This window comes from Eurosta solidaginis, chromosome 1, assembly GCF_040869045.1.
Source record: "Eurosta solidaginis isolate ZX-2024a chromosome 1, ASM4086904v1, whole genome shotgun sequence".
In the NCBI taxonomy this organism is placed as follows: domain Eukaryota; kingdom Metazoa; phylum Arthropoda; class Insecta; order Diptera; family Tephritidae; genus Eurosta; species Eurosta solidaginis.
In genome coordinates, this window is record NC_090319.1 from 192,734,261 (window position 1) to 192,757,614 (window position 23,354).

At 39.5% G+C, this 23,354-nt stretch overlaps 1 protein-coding gene across 3 annotated transcripts in view; it reads right to left on the reverse strand.

Moving 5' to 3' along the window:
- The window catches only part of Cad96Ca (tyrosine kinase receptor Cad96Ca), a 2,297,709-nt gene that overhangs the window by 1,287,829 nt on the left and 986,526 nt on the right, over nucleotides 1–23,354 (reverse strand). For all 3 annotated transcript variants that reach the window (XM_067760060.1, XM_067760059.1, XM_067760061.1), the window contains exon 6: nucleotides 20,760–20,848. In XM_067760060.1, coding sequence (XP_067616161.1) covers nucleotides 20,760–20,848 — 89 coding nt within the window. The remainder of the gene's footprint in view (nucleotides 1–20,759; nucleotides 20,849–23,354) is intronic.

Genomic DNA, 23,354 nt, shown 5'->3' on the forward strand with positions numbered 1-23,354 from the left:
GCGTAGCAAGGGGTTTGGAGAACGAGGTGGTAGGGTCCTTGTTCAATCAAATCGACACAGGCATCGAATTACCAGCCGATTTCGTCCCAATAGACCTCTGGATCCTTGCACTGCTAGGGTATTTGGGCAAGCAGAGGTTTCGGTTACTGATAGGGTTGTCATAAACACGTCAGATCGCTCGCTGAATTTCTCGCAGAAATTGGAAAGATTGTTGGAAATGTCGGACACAGAGGAGGGAGCTGTTGGAGGTGAAGGGATACAAGACCACAGGGCAGGTGCAGCTGCAGCAGCGAGGTCTGGCAAAGACAGGCGCACGCAGGCATCGGTAGAAGAGCCCATCGACCAGCTAGGACGTATGATGGAGGTGATGATGCAGCAGAACGCTGAGATGAATCGTCACATGGGCGAAGTGCGAAAGGTAAGGGAGGATATATCCACTCTTAGCAATCGTGTCGCTCATGTGGAGACATCTATGCGCGCGCCTGCTGCATCAGCTCCTCCACCGAACACGTCCACGCCAGGACAAGATCGGGATGCCACCATGAACCAGCACAGAAACGCGAACCACACAGATGCAGGCAACGGCCACTCCAGCTATTCCGGACGAAAGAAAGTGGACTTAGACAAATGGCACCTTAAGTTCGACGGGTCAGCAAAGGGGATGACGGTGGAAAGTTTTGTTTTCAGGTTGGAACGAATGCGCGTACAATACCAGTTGTCCTATCAGCAGTTGTTTTCCGATTTCCACTGTCTAGTTTCAGGGCCCGCTCTCAAGTGGTATTGGCAGGTACTGGAGGATCACGCCGATGACGACACGTTTGACTATTTTGGGTTGAAGAGGGAAATTTTATCTCAATTTAAGTCGGCAGAGTCAGACTACGAGGTAATACGCGAGATTATGGAGCGGAAGCAGCAGCCCCAAGAGAGCTTCGACGAGTACTATGCTGACGTCCACGACCTAACGTTCCGACTGAGGCAAAGAATCCCGGAGAACGAGCTGGTCAAAATTATTAAGGGCAACCTAAAGTCATATCTGGCCAACCTGACATTCGCGACAAAGACAGCGACATTGGCGGAGTTGAAGGCCGAATGCAAGAGGGCGGAAAAGTTAATTAAGGAAAACAGGTCTAGGGCGAAGCCAGTCAGCGAGTTAGGGACAAATAACGTAGATTGGTTAGGAGGTCAAGAGAGTGATTTTAGCATAGAGGCGTTCAACAAAGACAATAGGAATTTAGGAGTTAGTAAGAATATGTCCCGTGCCCCTGTCACACAAAACCATCCTAAACCCAACGTCCCAACCAATTTTCCCAGTCCCGTCGCAAGTTCCTCGTCCAATGTCCATAGTGAAAATGTTAGTCCTGTTCAAAACCAATTGTTTTGTCCCTCCCCGTTTCACCTTATGTTGTGTTATGCTTGTGGCATGCCGGTGGATTTCTATTTGAAGAACCCGGCAGAAGCAGCAAAAGACACAAAGTGCAAGTCGAATTTCCACTTTATGAAATGTTTTGCGTGTGGAGGTGATTCGTCCTTTTGTGTCTTTAAACCAGAGGCGGGAAACCGGGCGTTGGCAGAGATGTCCGGGAGCTCTGCCTCAAACCAGGATCGCCCGAGGAATTAGTTGGAGGTAGGCAGATAGAAATTTTAAAAAGAGATAGGGAGAAAGAGGGAAAGGAAAAAGTGGAGGAAAAGAAGAAAGTTGAGCCAGTTAGAGATACTTTACATGTTAGGAAGTTGAGGTATGAGGAAGCAAGGAGGAGAATATTCTGCGAAGAGATCAAGGCTAAAAAGAAGAAGAAAAATTTCGAAAAAATACGGAAGATGCGAGAAAAACACAAGATTTTCAAAAGGATTAGAAAAAAAATTATTTCGACCATAGTTACTGTGCAGGGTGATAATAGGTTGTTCGCCAAAACGGAGATCGGTGGACGCGAGATGCTCGCGCTCTTAGATTCCGGGGCCGGGGCTAGCTGCTTGGGGAAAAACGCCCATAAGTTACTCGAAGGGAAGGAAAGCTTGATTCTGCCGATTCAGGGTCAAAATGTGAAGACAGCCAATGGGGGTGAAACCGCGGTTGTTGGTGTAGTGACTCTTCCAGTACTCTGGGACGGTACCACTCGGGAGCTGGAATTTCTTATAGTGCCTGGACTGCAACAAGAGGTCTATCTAGGGATCGATTTCTGGAAAGCCTTCCAGCTTAATGTAGTCAGTAGGGGGCCCCAAATCCAGTCAAAGGTTTCGGTCGTATCAGAGCTTACTCCTGCTGATGGTGATTTATCATTCGATGCGGTGCAACATGATTTGAGTCCCGAAGAAACTGTAGCCTTGGATCGTGTAAAAGCACAGTTTCCTTCCTTCGAAATATTTGGGTTGGGTAAGACCGATGTAGAGGAGCACGTCATCGAGGTGACGGATGAGCACCTTCCTGTAAAGCAGCGCCACTACCCTATTTCTCCGGCAATTCAAAGATTAATATTCGCAGAACTGGACAGGATGCTAGAGATGGGTGTTATTGAAGAAAGCAACAGTTGCTGGAACTCCCCCGTCTCACTCGTCATCAAAGGAACTAAAAATCGCCTATGTTTGGACGCCCGCAAATTAAATGATCGCACCATCAAAGACGCCTACCCACTCCCACATATAGACGGTATTCTAAGTCGGCTTCAGAATACCAGGTACATATCTGCCATTGATTTAAAAGACGCGTTTTGGCAGATACCTTTAGAGCGAAAGTCCAGGGAGAAAACTGCTTTCACTGTACCTGGTAGACCGTTGTACCATTTCACAGTCATGCCTTTTGGACTATGCAACGCGGCACAGCGAATGTGTCGTTTAATGGACAAGGTCATCCCCGCTTATCTTCGTGAATCTGTGTTTGTTTACCTAGATGACTTACTGGTTTGTTCTGAGAATTTTTCGTCCCATTTAGATATGTTGTCCCGTGTTGCAAAATGTCTTCGTGATGCTAAATTGACGATAAACGTTGAAAAGAGTAAGTTCTGTTTTAAGGAAGTAAGATATCTGGGTTATGTCGTAGGCGACGGATGTATCCGTACGGATCCAAATAAGGTGGCAGCGATGCGAGACTTCCCCGAACCCCGAACACCGAAGCAACTCAGACGGTTCCTAGGGATGACAGGCTGGTACCGCAGATTCATACAAGATTACGCGACAATTGCAGCACCGCTGCACGACTGCCTCACTAAAGACAAAATAAAATCATTTAAAATGACGGACGAAGCGATGCAAGCATTTGATTGCTTAAAGCAAAAATTAATATCTGCACCGGTGTTAATACATCCGGATTTTGAAAAGCACTTTTACGTGCAATGTGACGCATCCACGGACGGAGTCGGAGGGGTACTCTTCCAACTAGACGAGGACGGAAACGAACGACCGATTGCCTACGTATCTGCGAAACTAAATAAGGCACAAAGAAATTACAGTATCACGGAACTAGAGTGTTATGCAGCGGTCCTGAGTATAAAGAGGTTCCGGCCCTATATTGAGAGATTGCCCTTTACGGTAATAACTGACCATGCCAGCTTGAAGTGGTTGATGGGTCAGAAGGACTTGTCTGGCCGGCTGGCAAGGTGGAGCTTAAAATTACAAGGCTTCAATTTCGACATCCAGCACCGTAGGGGCACCCAAAATGTAGTGCCGGATGCTTTATCCAGGGTCGATATGAGTGAAATGTTAATAAACGACAGAATACTGGACATTGACGTAAATTCACCTTACTTTAAAACGACTGAGTACCACGAACTCATAGACACGGTGACAGCGAACAAGGACAAATTACCGGAACTGTGCGTATCTGATGGATACGTTTATAGACGGACGCAATTTGACAAGGGGGAAGGGCTTCAAGGAGACCATGCCTGGAAACTCTGGGTGCCGACTGAACTTCGTTCTGGGTTGGTGGAGGTATCGCACTGCTCGCCTTCGGCAGGTCATGGAGGTATACACAAGACCCTTGCGCGCATCCGTGAAAGATACTACTGGCCAGGACTGGTGGCAGATGTACAAAATTATATTAAAGGTTGCGATACCTGTAAAGGCAACAAAACCCAAAATGCTTTCCACAAACCATTGATGGGAAAACAACATGTTACTGAACGCCCTTTTCAACGTTTATTTATAGATTTTATGGGTCCATACCCACGTACATGTGATGGTAATGTTTATGTGTTTGTGTGTCTAGATCACTTTTCGAAATTTGTGTTTTTGAAACCCATGCGTAGGGCAACCTCAGCTGAAGTTGTAAAATTTTTAGAAAAGGATATTTTTCACGTGTTTGGTGTACCGGAGTATGTACACTCCGACAATGGCAAACAGTTCGTTTCAGAAATGTTTACATCATTTTTAGCAAGATATGGCACGACGCATGTAAGAACGGCGTTCTACTCGCCACAAGGCAACGCGGCAGAAAGGGTAAACCGATCCATATTGCAAATAGTGAGGTCGTATGTAGGCGAAAACCAGAAAAATTGGGACAAACACATTAGTGACGCGGCCTTTGCATTACGAAGCGTCATCCATTCGGCGATTAACACATCACCGTATTATGCTTTGTTTGGTATGCCCATGGTGCAACATGGTGCATCGTACGAATTGTATCGAAAATTAGGCGCAGTCAAGGATGTGGACTGCGAGCTAGAGTTAACATCAGATAAGCTTCAGGCGATTAGAAATAATATTATGAAAGATCTGAGGTTAGCCCACGAGCGTAGCAAGAAAGTATATAATACTCGAAGTAGGGATGTGACGTTTAAGATTGGACAAGTGGTATACCGCCGAAATTTTAAACAGAGTTCACAAATCGACAACTATAATCCCAAACTTGCCCCAAAACAAGTAAAATGCATTGTACTTAAAGTAATAGGTAACTCGATGTATGAACTCGGTGATGCTAGTGGAAACAGAATCGGGGTATACCATGCTAAAGACATATTTGTAGCATGATGCTAGTTAAAGTTCAATGTTGCATGTTATTTATTACTCACCTTGGTACCTGAAAAACTTGACCTGTAGAAAATGGGCATCCATTTTAATTTTTTTTTGTGATTATTTATTAAATTATTTTAGGTTTTATTGACCTGTTAATGTAATTACACCGTTTTGACCTAACTTTTATTTAATTATACATTCCCAACTTGACATATTAACCCATCTAGACATTTGCAACTTGACTAATTTTCTTCAATCTGTGATATAGTTTTAGTTCAAACTGTGATATAGGATTAAGAGGCCCATCTGTGATACTGTAGGTTAGTGTTTGCTTGAGAACCCAGTGATGTAGGTTTAGAGTTTTGATAATTTGTTTAAATTTTGTTGTAGCAGTAAATACATGTTGTAATATATGTTTTAGTAAGAAGCAAACTAGAAGCCCGGCATTAGGTCGTGGGTCGAGGCCACACGTTAGCCCTACACTTATAAACCAACCCAAGGCTGCGTTATGAATTTCTTTACGCACACGCTCCATGATGCAGGCACCATCGGCGGATGCGAGCCTGTAACGACAGCCTTTGAGGATTTCTCTGACGACACGCAAGCGGGTATATGAACAGATGTGCAGGCGACCGCTAACCAAATCTCCTTCTCCGCTTTACGATATTAACAAAGCGGATGTTTGATTGTGTGAGTGGGTTGAACTGTCGCTTGCACATATGTGTATATACGTGAAGCCTAAGGGGCGAACGCGGATTGGTTCAACCAAAGCAGGAAGGCGATTCGTGACTTACGGTGTCCTAAATGCCGCAAGGCTTAGTAGGTATAAAAGGGGGTCCCGCTGATCAACAGCATTAAAAATCGAAAAGTCGCGGTCTTAATTAGTGCCACCAGTGAAGTGAAAAGTTAGGTGTTCAAAGTGCGTTTTTTCACCTTAAAGTGTGGGTGCGCGAGTGACAAAGTTTTTTTCAAAGTGCGGTTTCACGCTAAAAGTAAACGCGAACGAAAAAAAATAATAGTGAACTTTGATACCAGGGAATCCTCCCTAGGTGCACCGCAGAGCAAGGAGTATCGCCACCACTGGGCGTGGAAAAATCCCCTCAAGAAAGCAGCAAAGGTACAGGTAAGTCAAAGTGTGAGATATGAAATTATTTTTTGTTTTGAAACCTTTGTGTTTTTTTTTTACCCGCGATTTTTTTTTACACCTTTTTCCTTTTATTAGAACATTTTTTTTTTTTTTGAACGTTGTTTTAAATAATTTTGTTTGGAATTAACATTTTTTTTGGTAAATTTTGTGAAACAGGATAGTTATTAGTAAACCATTTTATTTCTAGATTTTTTTAAAAAAAAAAAAAAATCAATTGAGTTAAAAATAATTTCGAATCGTTAGATCGGCTCAACCTAAAGTCCACTTCGCGAAAGTAGAGTTTTCCATAAATCTTTCTTTGGCGTTTTTACACAAAAAAAAAAGCATTCCGCCATTATCAAACTAAACATTTCTGACCCAACATTCCCTGTAAAATTTTGAACGTTTTCGTTGTGAACAATATTTTTCATTGTATTCCCGTCAAAATATTTGTTGTGAATTTTTATTTTATTGGATCTTTATTCGATCGAATTTGGGGTGAATTTAAAATTCATAAATATTAAATTATGCATAGGTGCACTTACATGTACATATATATATACATGTATATGTACACGAGCACTTATGCAAACAAAAGTTAGATTAAAAGAAGAAGAAGAGAGGAGACAATTGAAATATTTTTTTTGTAAAGCCATTTTAAATTTAAAAGAAGAAAAACGAGATAACTAATTTTTTTTCAAATCCAGAAAAAAGTTTAAACAAAAATTCTTTAAAATAAAAATGTTTGAAAATATATATGCGTTCTCTTTTTGCAGCGCACGAAGCCAGCCGAAGGCCGCGACATTTTTTTTCACATAAATTTACACAAAATCACACGCAAATCAACAACAGACACCAACCACACATACAAAAGGGGGTCAATAGTCCAACTAGGGGATTGGTTTCTGGCCAAAAGGGCAGCCAACGAGGCTATATTGGCCAAAAGCGTCAAAACGGATTGGCGCCAGAATCGACGAACACCAACAAACACAATCACACGCACATAACACAGTCAGCAAACTCCCAACATAGCTACATACGAGCTCAAACATATAATCAAACACGCAACACTATACATTTTGCACAAAACCAACAAGAGGTAACATAACATACTTGTATATCCCCAACACAACAAATTCTGGCAACGGGTCGCATCGGCTCATTAGCAACATATCTACGTTTTTTTGGCCACGCAACATCCATCGTCGCCAACTTGTTGCTAAACACTTAGTGGCACAACCACCCACGTTGCTAACAACATAGTACACGGCATCATCGGCCACATTCATCCACCTTTATTCACGACACTGAAACCCAACACACCACTAATCTATCATTGGAAAATCTGAGAACGAGAGCAGTTAAGCGCGACTCACCCGGAGCGCGCTCGCCAACTTGAATATTTTTATTTACTCACCACAGTTTTAATTTATATTGATTATATTAGGCCGTACAACTATTACCTTTTTTTTTATTTTTGAATATTGAATTTTTATGAATTTTTTTATTTAATTAATTTTTTTATTATTAGTTCTATAATTTAATTCGTATAAGCTTTTCTTGCATCCTTGATTTTTCCTGCCCTAGTTTCACTGTCAGCAATATATCATTTTTGTCGACACACACACTAATTTCTGGGCATTCGTACCCAGCCCTACACAGGCCTATTTGGAGGTGCATGAGCCACTCGCAAGAAATTTACCCACAAGCACTATTTCGCCTTTGGAATTGTCATACTATCTTGTAGTATAAACGAAAAGAAGAAATTTTTTTTTCTATTATATATTATATATTTTTTTAGATTCCTAATTATCACAGTTATTTCACTTACACTTTCAATTTTTATTGAATTAATCTATTTTTATTAATACCCAGTCGGTACGCCTACTGTTTGGTCTTCGCGTTTTTTTTTTATAAACATTTTTTTATTTTTTTCATTTTTTTTACGCAGAAAAAAGTGACTCTATTCGTAATTAGTAATTTAGTTTTCCGGCGATTTTTTTATTATGTGGAGTTCTATAGCAGTGTATAAAAGTATGCACATGCTTTGAACCGAAACGCGAAACTAAAGACAAAAGACATTTAGGCATAGGATTAGCCGTGACCACGGTCAATCGGCCAAAGACCTGTAACAGAACATAAATTACATTGTTCTGTATATGTTGTTTGTTTTTTTTTTTCTCTTTTTTTACTTCCAGCTCCGCACAACGATTTGGTACCAACTCGGAGTTCTGAGCGAGGTGAGTTTTTCATAAAAGAAAGAAAAAAAAAATCGTATGCACACACACCTTAACCCACATACTTTTGTAATTACAATCCCAGAGTAAAGTAGCACATACCCACACGTATAGTTAGCTCAACATTTGTTTGGGAGTGAGCGCACACACAAGCGTACAGATACACACATGTTTATGCGTATGCGTGTACACAAATGGTTAGATATGTATTAGGCCGTGTCTAAGAATTAAAATATAAAGTACGTGAAAGAAAGGAAAAGTTAAGGAAAAGTTGGATTAGGTATTATAATTGAATTTAAAGCATATAGTAGTAAGAGCATAGAAATAATAAGTTTTCGAGATAGTTATTTAGGTTTTCAAAACCAAATTTTTTGAAATAGTTCATATCAATACATTGTCACTTAGAAACGAAAGTGTTGCCTAATTAATTTTTGTTTGCATACATGGGCTGAAATTGTGATCTTCTTAGGGGAGACAGAAGTAAACCATGTCTGGCTAAAAGCTGCAAGTTGTTGGTGCAGGCGTTGCCCTTGTGCTAACTGATGGTAAGTTGAGGTATTTGAGTGGGTAATGGAAGGGACGTAAACTCTTAGAAACGAACATTTGTCAGGTTTAAGGGGACTCTACTCGGGAAGCGGAGCCATAGTAGAGTCCAAAGGCTGTTCACATCCCGTGAACAGGAGGGGTGGGAAGGCTCCACCTGACTCGGACAGGCTTTCTCCCGCTTTCCTATATTTATTTTTCTTTAGTTTGTTTAGATACTTTCCCTCAGGCATGAACTCAATTTTGCTATGTAACTGTTGGGGAAGGAGAAGTGGCAAGAACCGCGCCTCAAAGCCGACGAGCCTCAGCCGGGCTACTACCATGCCACTCCGCCACTCCTCCTCTCCCGCACCAGGCAGTTATGTAACAAACCTTTTGAACTGCCTTCGGCCTATTTCTACCGCCTCATGGGCCCATTCCAAGCGCTACATCTGCACTTCTGTTCGGTCAAATACTGCTCCCAAGCGTTGTACAATTCTTAGCGCTGCACGGTACTGCGAGAGAGCTCTTTTACTTCCTCTGCTCCGTACCCTTCTCCACTATTCTACTCCGTTTTTATTTGTGTGCTTATCCATTCATTGAATCAGCACTAATCTCGCTCCCCGAGTCCGACGGGTCGCTTAATTCGTATTTGTCGTCCTTTGATTGCGACTCAGGTCTCCTCTTTACATCGTCCTTATTACAATCAGGTAATGAGTGTTTCATCTTGGTCGTACGACCACCTGCCCGACAAGGCGGGCTCAGCGGTCCAGTATTATATACGGGGAAAGAACCGTCCGCCACAGCAGCGCCCCTTACTGTGGTAAGGCCATAAATACTTCCCGAGGTGGCCCGGTATCGGGAAGGCTCCGTTCGAATACAGCCGAATTTATCCCCTGGCTGCAAATCGTCCAATAGGCACGGTCCGCATAACACCCTGGATTAGGGGGTTGGCAATTCTTGGTCACCGACATCCCGCCGCCCTCCTATGAGGCGAAACGGCGTAGATGTTAGTCCTAAACAGCTCCGCCTCATAGTCGGGCGCTATGGAGTTCGGCTAAGCCCTCACACCAACGACAAAGTGCCTACCCTAGGGAGGGAGAAAAAATCATATAAGTGCATTAACAAAAATATCAGCATAAAAAAATGAGACAGTAGCGAAACCTCTCCCGATTATACTGGAATAATTGAACAAATTAGGAAAAATAGTACACAGAGATCACAACACCGAAGCATATCAAATTTTTTCGAGTGTTAGAGATAAATTAGTATCTTCACTCGCAAGATATAATATAGAAGTAACAGTATCAACTACGATTGAAGAGGAGTTACAGGTTGACTTCAATATTCTTTTATCAGAGTCCCCTTCCAATCAGATTGAAAATCAAAAACCAGTCGAAGTTACCACACAAATTCCCAACACAATCGTCAAAATGCCCCAAACATCAGTTGAATTCATTAAGACAGCTTCATCGGTGCTGTTCGAGTTCGATTATAAGCCCGAGAATTTGCATCATTTTTTGGCTGCTCTTGATAACCTTGAACAAATCAAAGATAGTCATGAACCAATAGCAATATCAATATCGAAGACTAAGTTGAAGGGAACATCAAGATACCTTATAAATGCCACTTCAACAGTAAATAACAGAAAAGTGTTGTACTTAATCTTCATCCAAATATTTACACATCTACCAAAACATCTCTGAATAACTCCAATGCAACTCTCTTGATAGATAGTGGAGATATATCTATTATTAAAAAGAACCAGCTTGATAGTAATATCACAGTTGATACTTCAAGAAAATGATCTCTTCACTAAAACAAATTTCACATAGTTGGAGACAATTTCCCAATCCCATGCGATGGAATTCTGGGTTAGAATTTTATAAAAAAATATAATTACATAATCTAAAATGTATGTATGGAATGATGAAGATCGCTTAATATTAAGACCTTATGACTTTCCACAAAATATAAAAATTCAAAAGACCAATAAAACAACTGTTAATACACCTACAATAACCGCCGATATGAAGTAATTCAGCAGATTAACGTAAAACGAATAATTCAGAGCTTTTCATTGCTCATCATAAATTAGCTGAAGGCATTTTCATTGCTATGACCATTCTAAATAAAGATCAAACGCAATTATTCCGAATTACAATTTTAAAACAGTTAGAGGATTACATATTGCTACGAATGTTAGCAACACTAAGGGGTAATGCCATCTCTATGCCGATGCTAAGCAGTGACGTGAATGCACATCAATAATTTAATAATTTTGTCTTTACCTATGTACGTACACGCAGCGGAGAAGAGGTGCACAAACACATGCAGATATCTTATCTTAGATGCTCCTAAAGGTATGCAATTACAATTGTGGAAGTGTCGCTCACACATACAAGCACATGGGGTATGAGAGAAGCTATAAAAATTATACATCTGTAGTAGTAGCTGAGAAATTTATAACTAACTAGTAAGTTCTGGAATTAGAAAAGCCTAGAAATATGCAACGAGGAAATCAGACAGTATAAAAAGGCGGCAACTGTAGAGGCGAGAATCAGTTTTATTTAAGCTATCAGTCAGTTTGGTTATTAAGCAAGCTAGTTGCAAATTATAAGTGTTATTGTGAAGTACTTTAATAAAGGCCATTTTTCCATTATTCAATATTGGAGTTATTTATTCAACAGTTTAGCGATACGAACGTTAGCAGAAGATTGCAAATAAGGGGAAGTGCAGTAAATTCGGTACAACCGAAATTCGAATACAACCGGCATTAAACTAGAACTTCAGGAACGACTACGAAAGGCAATGGAATTAGAAGGAATTGACGTGGAAGAGTATGTCTTTCATCCTGATGGCGAAGAAACAACAAAAATGGAAGAGACAGTTACGCAGACAGTTACGAGCACAGACTTGGACATGATTTTTGCTGCAATATCTGCACAAACATAGCCAGTGGCTTCTCAACTGGAATCGCAAGAGACACGTTTAACATCCAAGATGGAAGCACAGGAGACACGTATAACACCAAAGATTGAAGCACAGCGAGAAATCCAAAGGTAAAAACACCATCCTTTGACGGCTCTGTTCCTTTCCAGGTCTTTAAGCTACAGTTTGAGAAAACCGCAGCAGTGAACAACTGGAATGCGGAAGATAAAGTTGCTGCACTTTTATTAGCATTGAAAGGACCAGCTGCTAAATCTTACAGACGATTCTAGAGTACGAACGGAACAGTTATGAAGCATTGATGGCTGCTATAGAACGACGTTATGGAAGCGAGCATAGAAAACAGATATTCCAAATTGAGTTGCAAAACCGCTACCAAAAAGCAAATGAGATATTGCAGTAGTTTGCTTCAGATATTAAAAGATTGGCTCATCTTGCAAATGCGGACGCACCCTTGGAATACACTGACAGGCTAAAAATCCAGAGCTTCATAAATGGCATACGAGATGTGGAAACGAAGCGGGCTACATATGCGAATCCAAAACTAACATTTGCTGAAACGGTATCGCATGCACTGATTCAGGAAACAGCCTCACTTTGGGTAAGCCAGCATACAAAGCTCAAGCTACAAGGCCAGACTGGGTAGACGCAATTTTGGAAGCATTGAAGGGTACGCAGCAGAAGAATAATGATGTAGATAAATACTTTAAGTGTGAAAAGCCAGGGCATATTGCGCGTTATTGCAACAGCAACCCTAACAGTTCCAACAATGTGGGTGGTCGTAAACGCAGAGCAGAAGGAGATGGGCAAATCTCCAAAACCACTCGATCGTTAAACTAAATCGAGTCAGCCGCAAGGGGCGACAGCTGGCTCCCGCGATTGAATACCCCATAATCTCTATCTCGCAGATAGGAAAAAGATCGAGCAATCTTAATGTTGGGAGGACATGTGGATGGAAAGGAACATTTACTGACTGTAGATACGGGTGCATCTCATTCCATCATTCGAGCGGATTTAGTCAACAAAAAGATAAGACCATTGGCTTGGAGCAAGATTACGTACAGCCACGGGAGCGGACACGCAGGTAATTGGAGAAGTAAAATGTGAAATAGCAATTGGGAACGTCACGGTACTACACAATTTTATAGTGGCAGATATTGTTGATGAAATCATAATTGGAGTGGACTTCTTAATCAACCAAGGCATCAAGATCGATATGGAAAGCAAGACGATGCGATATAAGAACATGGATGTGCCACTTAATTTCGGCTACGAGAGAGGCTACAGCAGTAAACGAGTGCTGGTGGAAGAGAGTCAGCAAATACCACTAAAATCGGAAGCAGTCATCTGGGAAAACGTTGATGGAGATTGTGGGACAAACAAATTGTGGGTTGTCGAAGCAGCAAACAAACCAGCACTGAACATACTTGTAGGAAAAACCCTGGCTATGACAAAACAAGTTGGACGTATTCCGGTAAGAGTACTCAATGAGTTCATGTCACCATTCAATTTGACCAAAGGAGCTATTTTGGGAAGATGCCAAGAGGCTGAAGTATTTATTAACTGTGAACAGCTCCAGGAACACGTTTCATCAAGAAATACTGATCTTTCAAATGACATCACGGCATGGACGCAGGGGCTAGAGGAAGCCTCTCAGAGTAAGGCAAAACAACTGCTCCTAAATTACGCGAACATATTTGACCAGGATGGTTCCAAACCAGGCCGCACCAATGTTGTGAAACATCAAATTGACACTGGAGACGCGAGGCCGATACGTCAAGCTCCTCATAGTGTTCCACTGGCGAAACGGGAAGTTGTAAGTCAAATCGTACAAGAAACGAGCAACAGCGGCGTCATCGAACCATCAGCTAGTCCATGGAGCTCACCGGTAGTACTTGTAATGAAGAAGGATGGAAAAATGAATTTTGCGTGGACTACCGGAATTGAATGACGTTACGAAAAAGGATAGCTACCCATTGCCAAGAATTGACGACACTCTGGACTCGCTATGTGGTATGAAATGGTTTTCCACACTGGACTTGAAAAGCGGCTACTGGCAAGTTGGGGTGAAGGCGGAAGATAAAGAGAAAACAGCCTTCAGTGTCGGTGATGGTCTTTGGCAATTTACAGTGATGCCTTTTGGACTTTGTAATGCACCAGCTACTTTTGAGAGACTCATGGCCCAGGTACTGAAAGGTCTACATTGGAAAACATGTTTGGTGTACCTGGGCGACATCATCGTATTGGGCAAGAACTTTGATGAACATCTTAAGAACTTGGAGGAAGTTTTCCAGAGTATAGCTGGCGCTGGTCTGAAGTTAAGTCCCAAAAAGTATGCGCTGTTTAAAAAAGAAGTAAACTATTTGGGTCACAAGGTAACGACAGAGGGCATCTGCACTGCAAATGAAAAGATAGAGGCTGTAAAGGATTAGCCAAGACGAGAGAACCTACATGAATTGAGAAGTTTCCTTGGGCTGTGTACATATTACCCTCGGTTTGTACCAAATTTTTCCAGCGTAGCCCTTAGCCTCCATGAGCGTACAAGAAAATATAAAGCTTTTCAATGGAAAAGGAGCAAGAAGTGGCTTTCCAAACATTGAAGTAGCGGTTGTGCCCCAATGTTAGCATATCCGATTCCAGGAGCAACATTTATTCTAGACACAGATGCGAATGGATATGCTATAGGAGGCGTTTTATCACAACTGGTCGATGGACAGGAGAAGGTAGTAGCATATTACAGCTGTTCGATTGGAAAACCAGAGAGGAACTACTGCGTTACGCGAAGAGAGCTGTTGGAATTGGTAGAGTGCATTAAACATTTTCACAAATACCTGTACGGCCAGCGATTCCGTGTCAGGACATATCACGCAGCGTTAAAATGGCTTCTGCAGTTCCGTAATCCGGAAGGACAATTGGCACGGTGGATCGAGCGACTACAAAGCTATGACTTTTCCATTGAGCATCGAAAAGGTAGTACCCATGGAAATGCCGAAGCAATGCCACGAAGACCACGTAGTTTGGAATGCAAGCACTGTTCAAAGGCCGAGGCTAAAGAAGACATTATAGATCTCCGGCTAATGACTATAACATGTGCGGATGAATGGGACAAGGAACAACTAAAAAAGTGTCAGCTAGAAGATACAGATCTGTCACATGTTATGCAAGGGCTCGAACGAAACGAAAGACCAAGCAGAGAGGAGATGTCAACAGAGAGTCCCATTGCGAAGTCATATTGGGCACAGTGGAACAGTTTAGAATTGATATCCGGTTGCTTGCATCGAGTATGGGAGAGTAACGATGGTCAAAGAAAAAAGAAACTGATAGTTGTTCCTAGAAAGAGGATTCCTGACGTGCTCAGCGAGCTGCATAATGGTCCAAACGGAGGTCATCTTGGAATCACGAAGACGCTCGAGAAGATTAAACAGAAATTCTATTGGGTTGGTTGCCGTCAGTCGATCACTGAGTGGATTGCGAACTGCAGCAGAGCTAACGGGCCCAAAACCCGAAGTCATGGCCAAGTTAAGCAATATAACTCAGGTGCGCCATTTGAAAGGATCGCTATGGTTGTCGCCGGTCCATTTCCTACTAGCTACGGCTGAAACAAATATGTACTGGTAGACATGGATTATTTCAGCAAATGGCCAGAGGTATATCCAATCCCAAATCAAGAAGCGGAAACAGTAGCAGAAGTGTTTATAAACAATTTGGTTGCAAGGTATCAAGAGCTAAGAGAAATACATGATCTGATAAGGCAACGAACAAAGATTATGAGTGACAAGATGAAAGCCAGATACGATAAAGCAATTAATTCGGAAGGTTTTCAGGAAGGAGATTTGGTGCTGTTATACAACCCACAACGTAAAACAGGTTTGTCCCCGAAATTGCAGTATAATTGGGAAGGTCCATACAAAGTTGTAAAACGGATCAACGATGCAGTGTACCGCAAACAAACCATCGGTAAAACACGAACCAAAATGAAAGTGGTCCATTTGGAAAGGCTGGCAACGTTTAGATCGAGAGATTTGTCTGATCGGGACGATCAGACTTAGGAGGAATGCAGTGTTACGAATGTTAGCAACTCTAAGGGGTACTACCATCTCTATGCCGATGCTAAGCAGTGACGTGAATGCACATCAATAATTTAATAATTTTGTCTATACCTATGTACGTACACGCAGCGGAGAAGAGGTGCACAAACACATGCAGACATCTTATCTTAGATGCTCCTAAAGGTATGCAATTACAATTGTGGAAGTGTCGCTCACACATACAAGCACATGGGGTATGAGAGAAGCTATAAAAATTATACATCTGTAGTTATAGCTGAGAAATTTATAACTAACTAGTAAGTTCTGGAATTAGAAAAGCCTAGAAATATGCAACGAGGAAATCAGACAGTATAAAAAGGCGACAACAGTAGAGGCGAGAATCAGTTTCATTTAAGCTATCAGTCAGTTTGGTTATTTAGCAAGCTAGTTGCAAAGTATAAGTGTTATTGTGAACTACTTTAATAAAGGCCGTTTTTCCATTATTCAATATTGGAGTTATTTAATCAACAGTTTAGCGATACGAACGTTAGCAGAAGATTGCAAATAAGGGGAATTGCAGTAAATTCGTTACAATATTAATCCAGGAGACTAAAGAGAATAAAAAAAAAAAAAACAAAAAGATTGGTTAAGCATTATCTGAAATTTTTTAGCCAAAAGTTAACTTTATTGTGTTCAGAATATCTAGTAAAGTAAATTCGATTTTTTGCATTCTGTAATTATTACGGAAGATTTGTATCAAATTTCGCAGAATATTCGGGAATTTTGACAAGGGAAAACAACTGCCTAGGCATCACGGTCATTCAAAAAAGGCGAAATAAACAAAGCAACGATTGAAAAAGAATTAGCAGCAATTCACTGGGCCATAGATTATTTTAGACCATACGTTTATGGAAGAAAATTCATAATTGAAACCGACCATCGATCTCTAACATACCTTTTTCAATAAAAACCGCTTCATCAAAATTACCAGAGTTCGTTTAGATTTGAAAGAATATGACTTTGAAGTGGAGTTCATAGCTGGAAAAGAAAATGACTTAGCAGAAGTGATATTGAAACCTCAAAGAAATCACAGTGGGAAGTATGTAAAATATTAAAAGTTACGACAAGATCGGAAACAGGAATGTTAACCAGCAATAGTACAAATAAATAAGAAAAGCTCGTAATAAATATGAAGTTAGAAGACGTTTCGAGATCTTTTTCGATCCTCCGAAATTATATTTTAAAAGGAAAGAAAATTTGTAGCACAGTAGATACAAGCATCCTAATTGTTGAGGCGAAGATTGACTTAGGACAATTCTTTACCATGCTTATGAAAGAAGCCGGCAATTGTAAAAATACAGTTGTCCTTGGGAGACAAATTGTTTAAAAATAATTAACTGGAGTAGATAGATTTAAAGAAATAAGTACCAAAGTACTCAAAAATTTAAGCATTTAATCAAGCGTAGAAAAAATTTAAGAAATTCTTCAAAAATATCACGACGATTCCGTTTCTGGTGGCCACCAAGGAATAAATCGTACGAAAAAAAAAGAAATAAAACTAAAATACTACTGGAAAATAATGAAAAACGGTATAAGAAAATATATAAAAAATTGCATTCACTGCAATAAAAACAAAATTAATAAACACCTGAAAGAACCACCTCCGAAAGCTTTCGATATAGTACAAATCGATACAATCGCACCATTACCAAAATCGTGCGGTTACTATTATATGAGATCTAACTAAATACTTAGTTACAGTGCCACTTCAGAGCAAACATGCAAAAACAGTTGCTAAGGCTGTATTTGAACATTGCATTCTGATTTATGGTTGTATAAAAAAATTGTGCAAACTTCTCAAAATAGAGCATAAAACCTCAACACCTTACCATCATCAAACTTTAGGCATTGTTGATCGCAGTAATAGAACATTCAATGAATATGTGCGCACCTACATATCCATTGACCAAGACAATTCGGATGAATATCTAAAGTACTTTTCGTATTGCTACAATACCACGCATTCAACGTTTCACGGCTAACCTAAACAGAGAAAGGACCATGAATAAGAAGGAAGATAGTGATAATATTGCCGCAGCATACATGCTTTGCTTATGTAGAAAATTAGTTGATATGATAGGACTTGCAGGTGGTACTGATAATTAAATGTTAATATTTCCGATATTGTTGTAAGTGTAGAATTTTTGTTTACTTGTTTAAACCACTGTGTTAATTTATATGTATGTGGTTTTCAATATAAGTATTTTTTTTTATTTATTTAATTTGAAAATAAATAGTGTTGCCGCTGAGAATGCTGGAATATTCAGCGAAACGGCGGGCGTAAGATAAATAAAAATTATTGAACTGATAGCAAAAAAAGACAAATAAATTTATATTTTTGTTTTGTAATCAACTTACATTTATGTCATAAATTATTTCCACACAGCAATTGAATAACGAAAATAACAATGTCACTGAACTATAAAAATTATATAAACATAAACAAGCTGAAAATTTAGTTATGTCATAAAATGAATAGCCCTACATAATTCCCAAGATATGGCTATTCTTTCAAACGCGGATGGTGTAGTATGTCTTCATTCATTTCTATATACATATATTTTGACTAGTGCTATGCCATTGCACTCAGTACATTTCCTCGTAACTTGAGGCTCCTTTTATTTCATTTTGAATCTGACTGATTGCTTATACATCGCTACACACTTTTGTTTGTATGCATATACATTTTTTTTATATTTATGTTGCTGTCATATCCACATGCATACAATTAGTATGTAAGTATTAGTGTAAATATGTATTTTAGTACATAAGAATTCTTTAGAATAAAGATTTTTCATCTAACTACAATTTTTGGGTGTGTTACTTATTTTCATTACAGCAATAATCGCTTGTTTCTTCTCCTACACTTCCCTTTCTCCTACTACCTTTATTTCTGCTTTTTTCCCGATCGACCTCTTTGTCCATTTTAACTTTTCTTTCATTCCTCTCCATCTCAATATCCATTACCCCTTCCTACACGCCCCAGACATTTCCACCTATCCATCTTCCTATAGCCTGCATTTGATTCTGCCTTTCTTTATTCTGTCCACATACCTTGAAATATTTACTTATTTTGTTTAAAGCTGACTTCAGGTCAAATTGAGTAAAACACAATATGTTTAAGTTTTACTACCAATATATTTCGGCTACTCTTCCGGTAACCGTCTTCAGGGCGTAACTATTGACAAAATCGAAACAAAATAAAATAAAACATTGACAATTGCACATATTAAAAATTATAAAATTGAACAAAATATATGTACATACATTGCATTTATTTACACGTCTGCTCTGTCTGACGTGGAGCTGTGTACTGTCTTGTTGTAAAGTAAATATTTGTAGCTGTGCGCGCAGTTCGCTATATCTGTCTTATAATTGAGCCTAATGTTTGTATCTTTTTCGACGATATGTAACATTTCTAGAGTGAAACGTTTGCTATAATGTTGTTCTTTCTGGAGAATCTTTGTTTCTTCAAAATTTGGTGTATGTGCTCTCATTTTACAGTGCATCATGAGTGCTGTTTTTTGATTCATTACATTATGGCAATGTTTTAAATCCGACTTGTGTTGGGCAAGTCTACTTTTCAATTTTTGTTTGCTTGTTCCTACATAAACACTATGGCAAGGCTCATTTTTTTTACCTCCTTTGCATGGAATTTCATAAACTACGTTACTTTTTTCCATTTCGGGTATTTTAGATTTTGTTTTGTTGAAAAAGTTTTTCAAGGTATTAATAGGTTTGTGTGCTATTTTAATATTTTCTTTATTGTAACAATCTGACGTCGCGAGTCGTTCAGAGAGTTGAGGTACATAAATAACTGATTTGAAAATTACTGTGTTTTCGGATTTTTGCTTCTGGTTTTGATGTTTTGATTTATTTAATAAGCTTTTAATAGTTTTATCGGGGAAATCGTTATTCCTTAGTAATGCAAATATTTCTTTTTCTATTTGGTTGTGGTACATCTCATCTGAACTTTGTAACATCCTTCGAATACAGCCCATTGCTGTATTTCGTATCATCGCCTTTGGGTGTTTAGAAAAAAAGTTGACGATTCGTCCTGATGCCGTCGGTTTATTGTACCACTTTAATTTGAGTACATTTCCATACTTGTTTATCATTGAATCCAGAAAAGGTAATTTTCTGTTTTGTTCTAGTTCTATGGTGAATTGTATACTTTTGTTGAAAGAATTTAGCGCGTTTAAAGTGTTTTGTACCTCCTTTTCACTTACTATTGCAAACAAGTCATCGACATACTTTGTAAGCAATCTTGGTTTGCATCCCAATTTTTCTAATGTGTTATCCAAAAGTTGTTCCATTATTATGTCTGCAATCACTGGCGAAGCAGGTGATCCCATTGGCATGCCTTTTATTTGCGTATATACAGTGTCGTTGTATATTATGTCGTTGAAATATTTACGGCAGGTCAGTTTTCAAGAGTTTTTTCCGTTTGACTTTCCGTTTTTAAGGGTTGCGTTAGCGTACAGAAACTCCTGTGAAGCAAAAAATGCGGCTTTAGTCCGCAGCAATTAATCACTAGTGGGCGTACGATTCTTTGTTCTTCATATTTATGAAGCGCTGTCTTCATACAATATCCTTTGTGACACTAGCATCCAAATATATTCACCAAGTTTGTCATAAAGTAAGAAAAATACTTATTCATCCGATAGTCTTTTGTAATTCTTAAATTTTATTGAATTATGCATTCCAGTACTTAGTGGGACTTATTTTTAAATCCTTTTATAATTACTATTTGTCATAAATGTGTCAAGAAACAACACAATCAATGCCAGTTCTGTTTGGGAACCAGGTGGCCGTAACTATACAAAATTTTGACTACCTAGCAAACCTTTTGTGATTGAATTAAGGTCTATTTTAGTTATGCATACTCACCTCCAGCTCACTTATCAAGTCTTTTTTTTCTATTTCTGTAGCGTTTTCTTTTAAGGTTTTTACAGCAACATTTGTGACGCCATCAACACCTGTAAAGATAAGGGAGTAAGATTTAGAGGTTGGGCAATAGGTGGCGTAATTAGCATCCTATCCATGAGTTAATTGTTGGAGATTTGCTTGATATATCTCGAATTACACGTTGCCGTATTCAAATATTGATATCTGTTACTCCCACGGAGGAAAATGAAGTATGATGGGTTTAGTGGCGTAGTAGGGATGGGGGGGAGGAGGGGGATTGGAGCAAAGAGGGCTAACATACCCCGGGCGCATGGTACGCAAAACCAAAAATTGCTTTCTGGTCAAAAAAGCTGTCGATTACGTTACATTTACACACATATTTCAACATGAAATATGCAAAAACATGTACAATGAAGGTGCTGCAAATATTTTCAATGCAGGCATCTGAAAAAATGCCTTCCAGGCAACATTTTTGCCGATATCTATTTTTTATACTCAGTTGAGCAGAGCTCACAGAGTATATTAACTTTGATTGGATAACGGTTGGTTGTACAGGTATAAAGGAATCGAGATAGATATAGACTTCCATATATCAAAATCATCAGGATCGACCCCTATAACACTATAACTTGAGTAAATTTTGAGGTATCTTGATGAAATTTGGTTCGTCGGTTCGTGGGCACTGATCTCAGATCGCTATTTAAAATGAACGGTATCGGACTATAACCACGCCCACTTTTTCGATATCGAAAATTTCGAAAATCCGAAAAAGTGCGATAATTCATTACCAAAGGCGGATAAAGCGATGAAACTTGGTAGGTGAGTAGAACTTATGACGCAGAATAGAAAATTAGTAAAAAAAAATTTTTTTAAAGTCGAATTTTAACAAAAAATTTAATATCTTTACAGTATATAAGTAAATTATATCAACATTCAACTCCAGTAATGATATGGTGCAACAAAATACAAAAATAAAAGAAAATTTCAAAATGGGCGTGGCTCCGCCCTTTTTAATTTAATTCTTCTAGGATACTTTTAATGCCATAAGTCGAACAAAAATTTACCAATCCTTGTGAAATTTGGTAGGGCTTAGCTTCTAGGATGATAACTTATTTCTGTGAAAAAAGGCGAAATCGGTTGAAGCCACGCCCTGTTTTCATACACGGTCGACCGTCTGTCCTTCCGCTCGGCCGTTAAAACGATATCTTGAGCAAAAATCGATATATCTTTACTAAACTCAGTTCACGCACTTATCTGAACTCACTTTGTATTGGTATAAAAAATGGCCGAAATCCGAAAATCGAAAATTACGAAACATGAAAACAATGCCATAATTCTATACCAAAATCGAAAAAGGGATAACACATGGTAATTGGATTGGTTTATTGACGCAAAATATAACTTTAGAAAAAAACTTTGTAAATTGGGTGTGACACCTACCATATTAAGTAGAAGAAAATGAACAAGTAAGGAAGGTTAAGTTCGGGTGTAACCGAACGTTACATACTCAGTTGAGAGCTATGGTGACAACAAAAGGGAAAATAACCATGTAGGAAAATGAACCGAGGGTAACCCTGGAATGTGTTTGTATGACATGTGTATCAAATGAAAGGTATTAAAGAGTATTTTGTGAGGGAGTGGGCCATATTTCTATAGGTGGACGCCATTTAGGGATATCGCCATAAAGGTGGACCAGGGCTGACTCTAGAATTTGTTTGTACGATATGGGTATCAAATGAAAGATGTTAATGAGAATTTTAAAAGGCGTGGGCTTAGTTCTATAGGTGGACGCCTTTTCGAGACATCGCCATAAAGGTGGACCAGGGGTGACTCTAGAAAGCGTTTATACAATATGGGTATCAAACGAAAGGTGTTAATGAGTATTTTAAAAGGGAATGAGTCTTAGTTCTATAGGTGGTAGCCTTTTCGAGATATCGCCATAAAGGTGGACCAGGCGTGACTCTAGAATATGTTTGTACGATATGGGTATTAAATTAAAGGTATTAATGAGGGTTTTAAAAGGGAGTGGTGGTAGTTGTTGGATATCAAACGAAAGGTGTTAATGAGTATTTTAAAAGGGAGTGAGCCTTAGTTCTACAGGTGGTCGCCTTTTCGAGATATCGCCATAAAGGTGGACCAGGCGTGACTCTAGAATATGTTTGTACGATATGGGTATCAAATAAAAGGTGTTAATGAGTATTTTAAAAGGGAGTGATCCTTAGTTCCATAGGTGGACGCCTTTTCGAGATATCACCATAAAGATGGACCAGGGGTGACCCTAGAATTTTTTTGTACGATATGGGTATCAAATGAAAGGGATTAATGAGTATTTTAAAAGGGAGTGGGCCATATTTCTATAGGTTGACGCCATTTAGGGATATTGCCATAAAGGTGGACCAGGGGTGACTCTAGAATGCGTTTGTCCAATATGGGTATCAAACGAAAGGTGTTAATGAGTATTTTAAAAGGGCGTGGGGCTTAGTTCTATAGGTGGACGCCTTTTCGAGATATCGCCATAAAGGTGGACCAGGGGTGACTCTAGAATGTGCTTGTACAATATGGTTATTTAATTAAAGG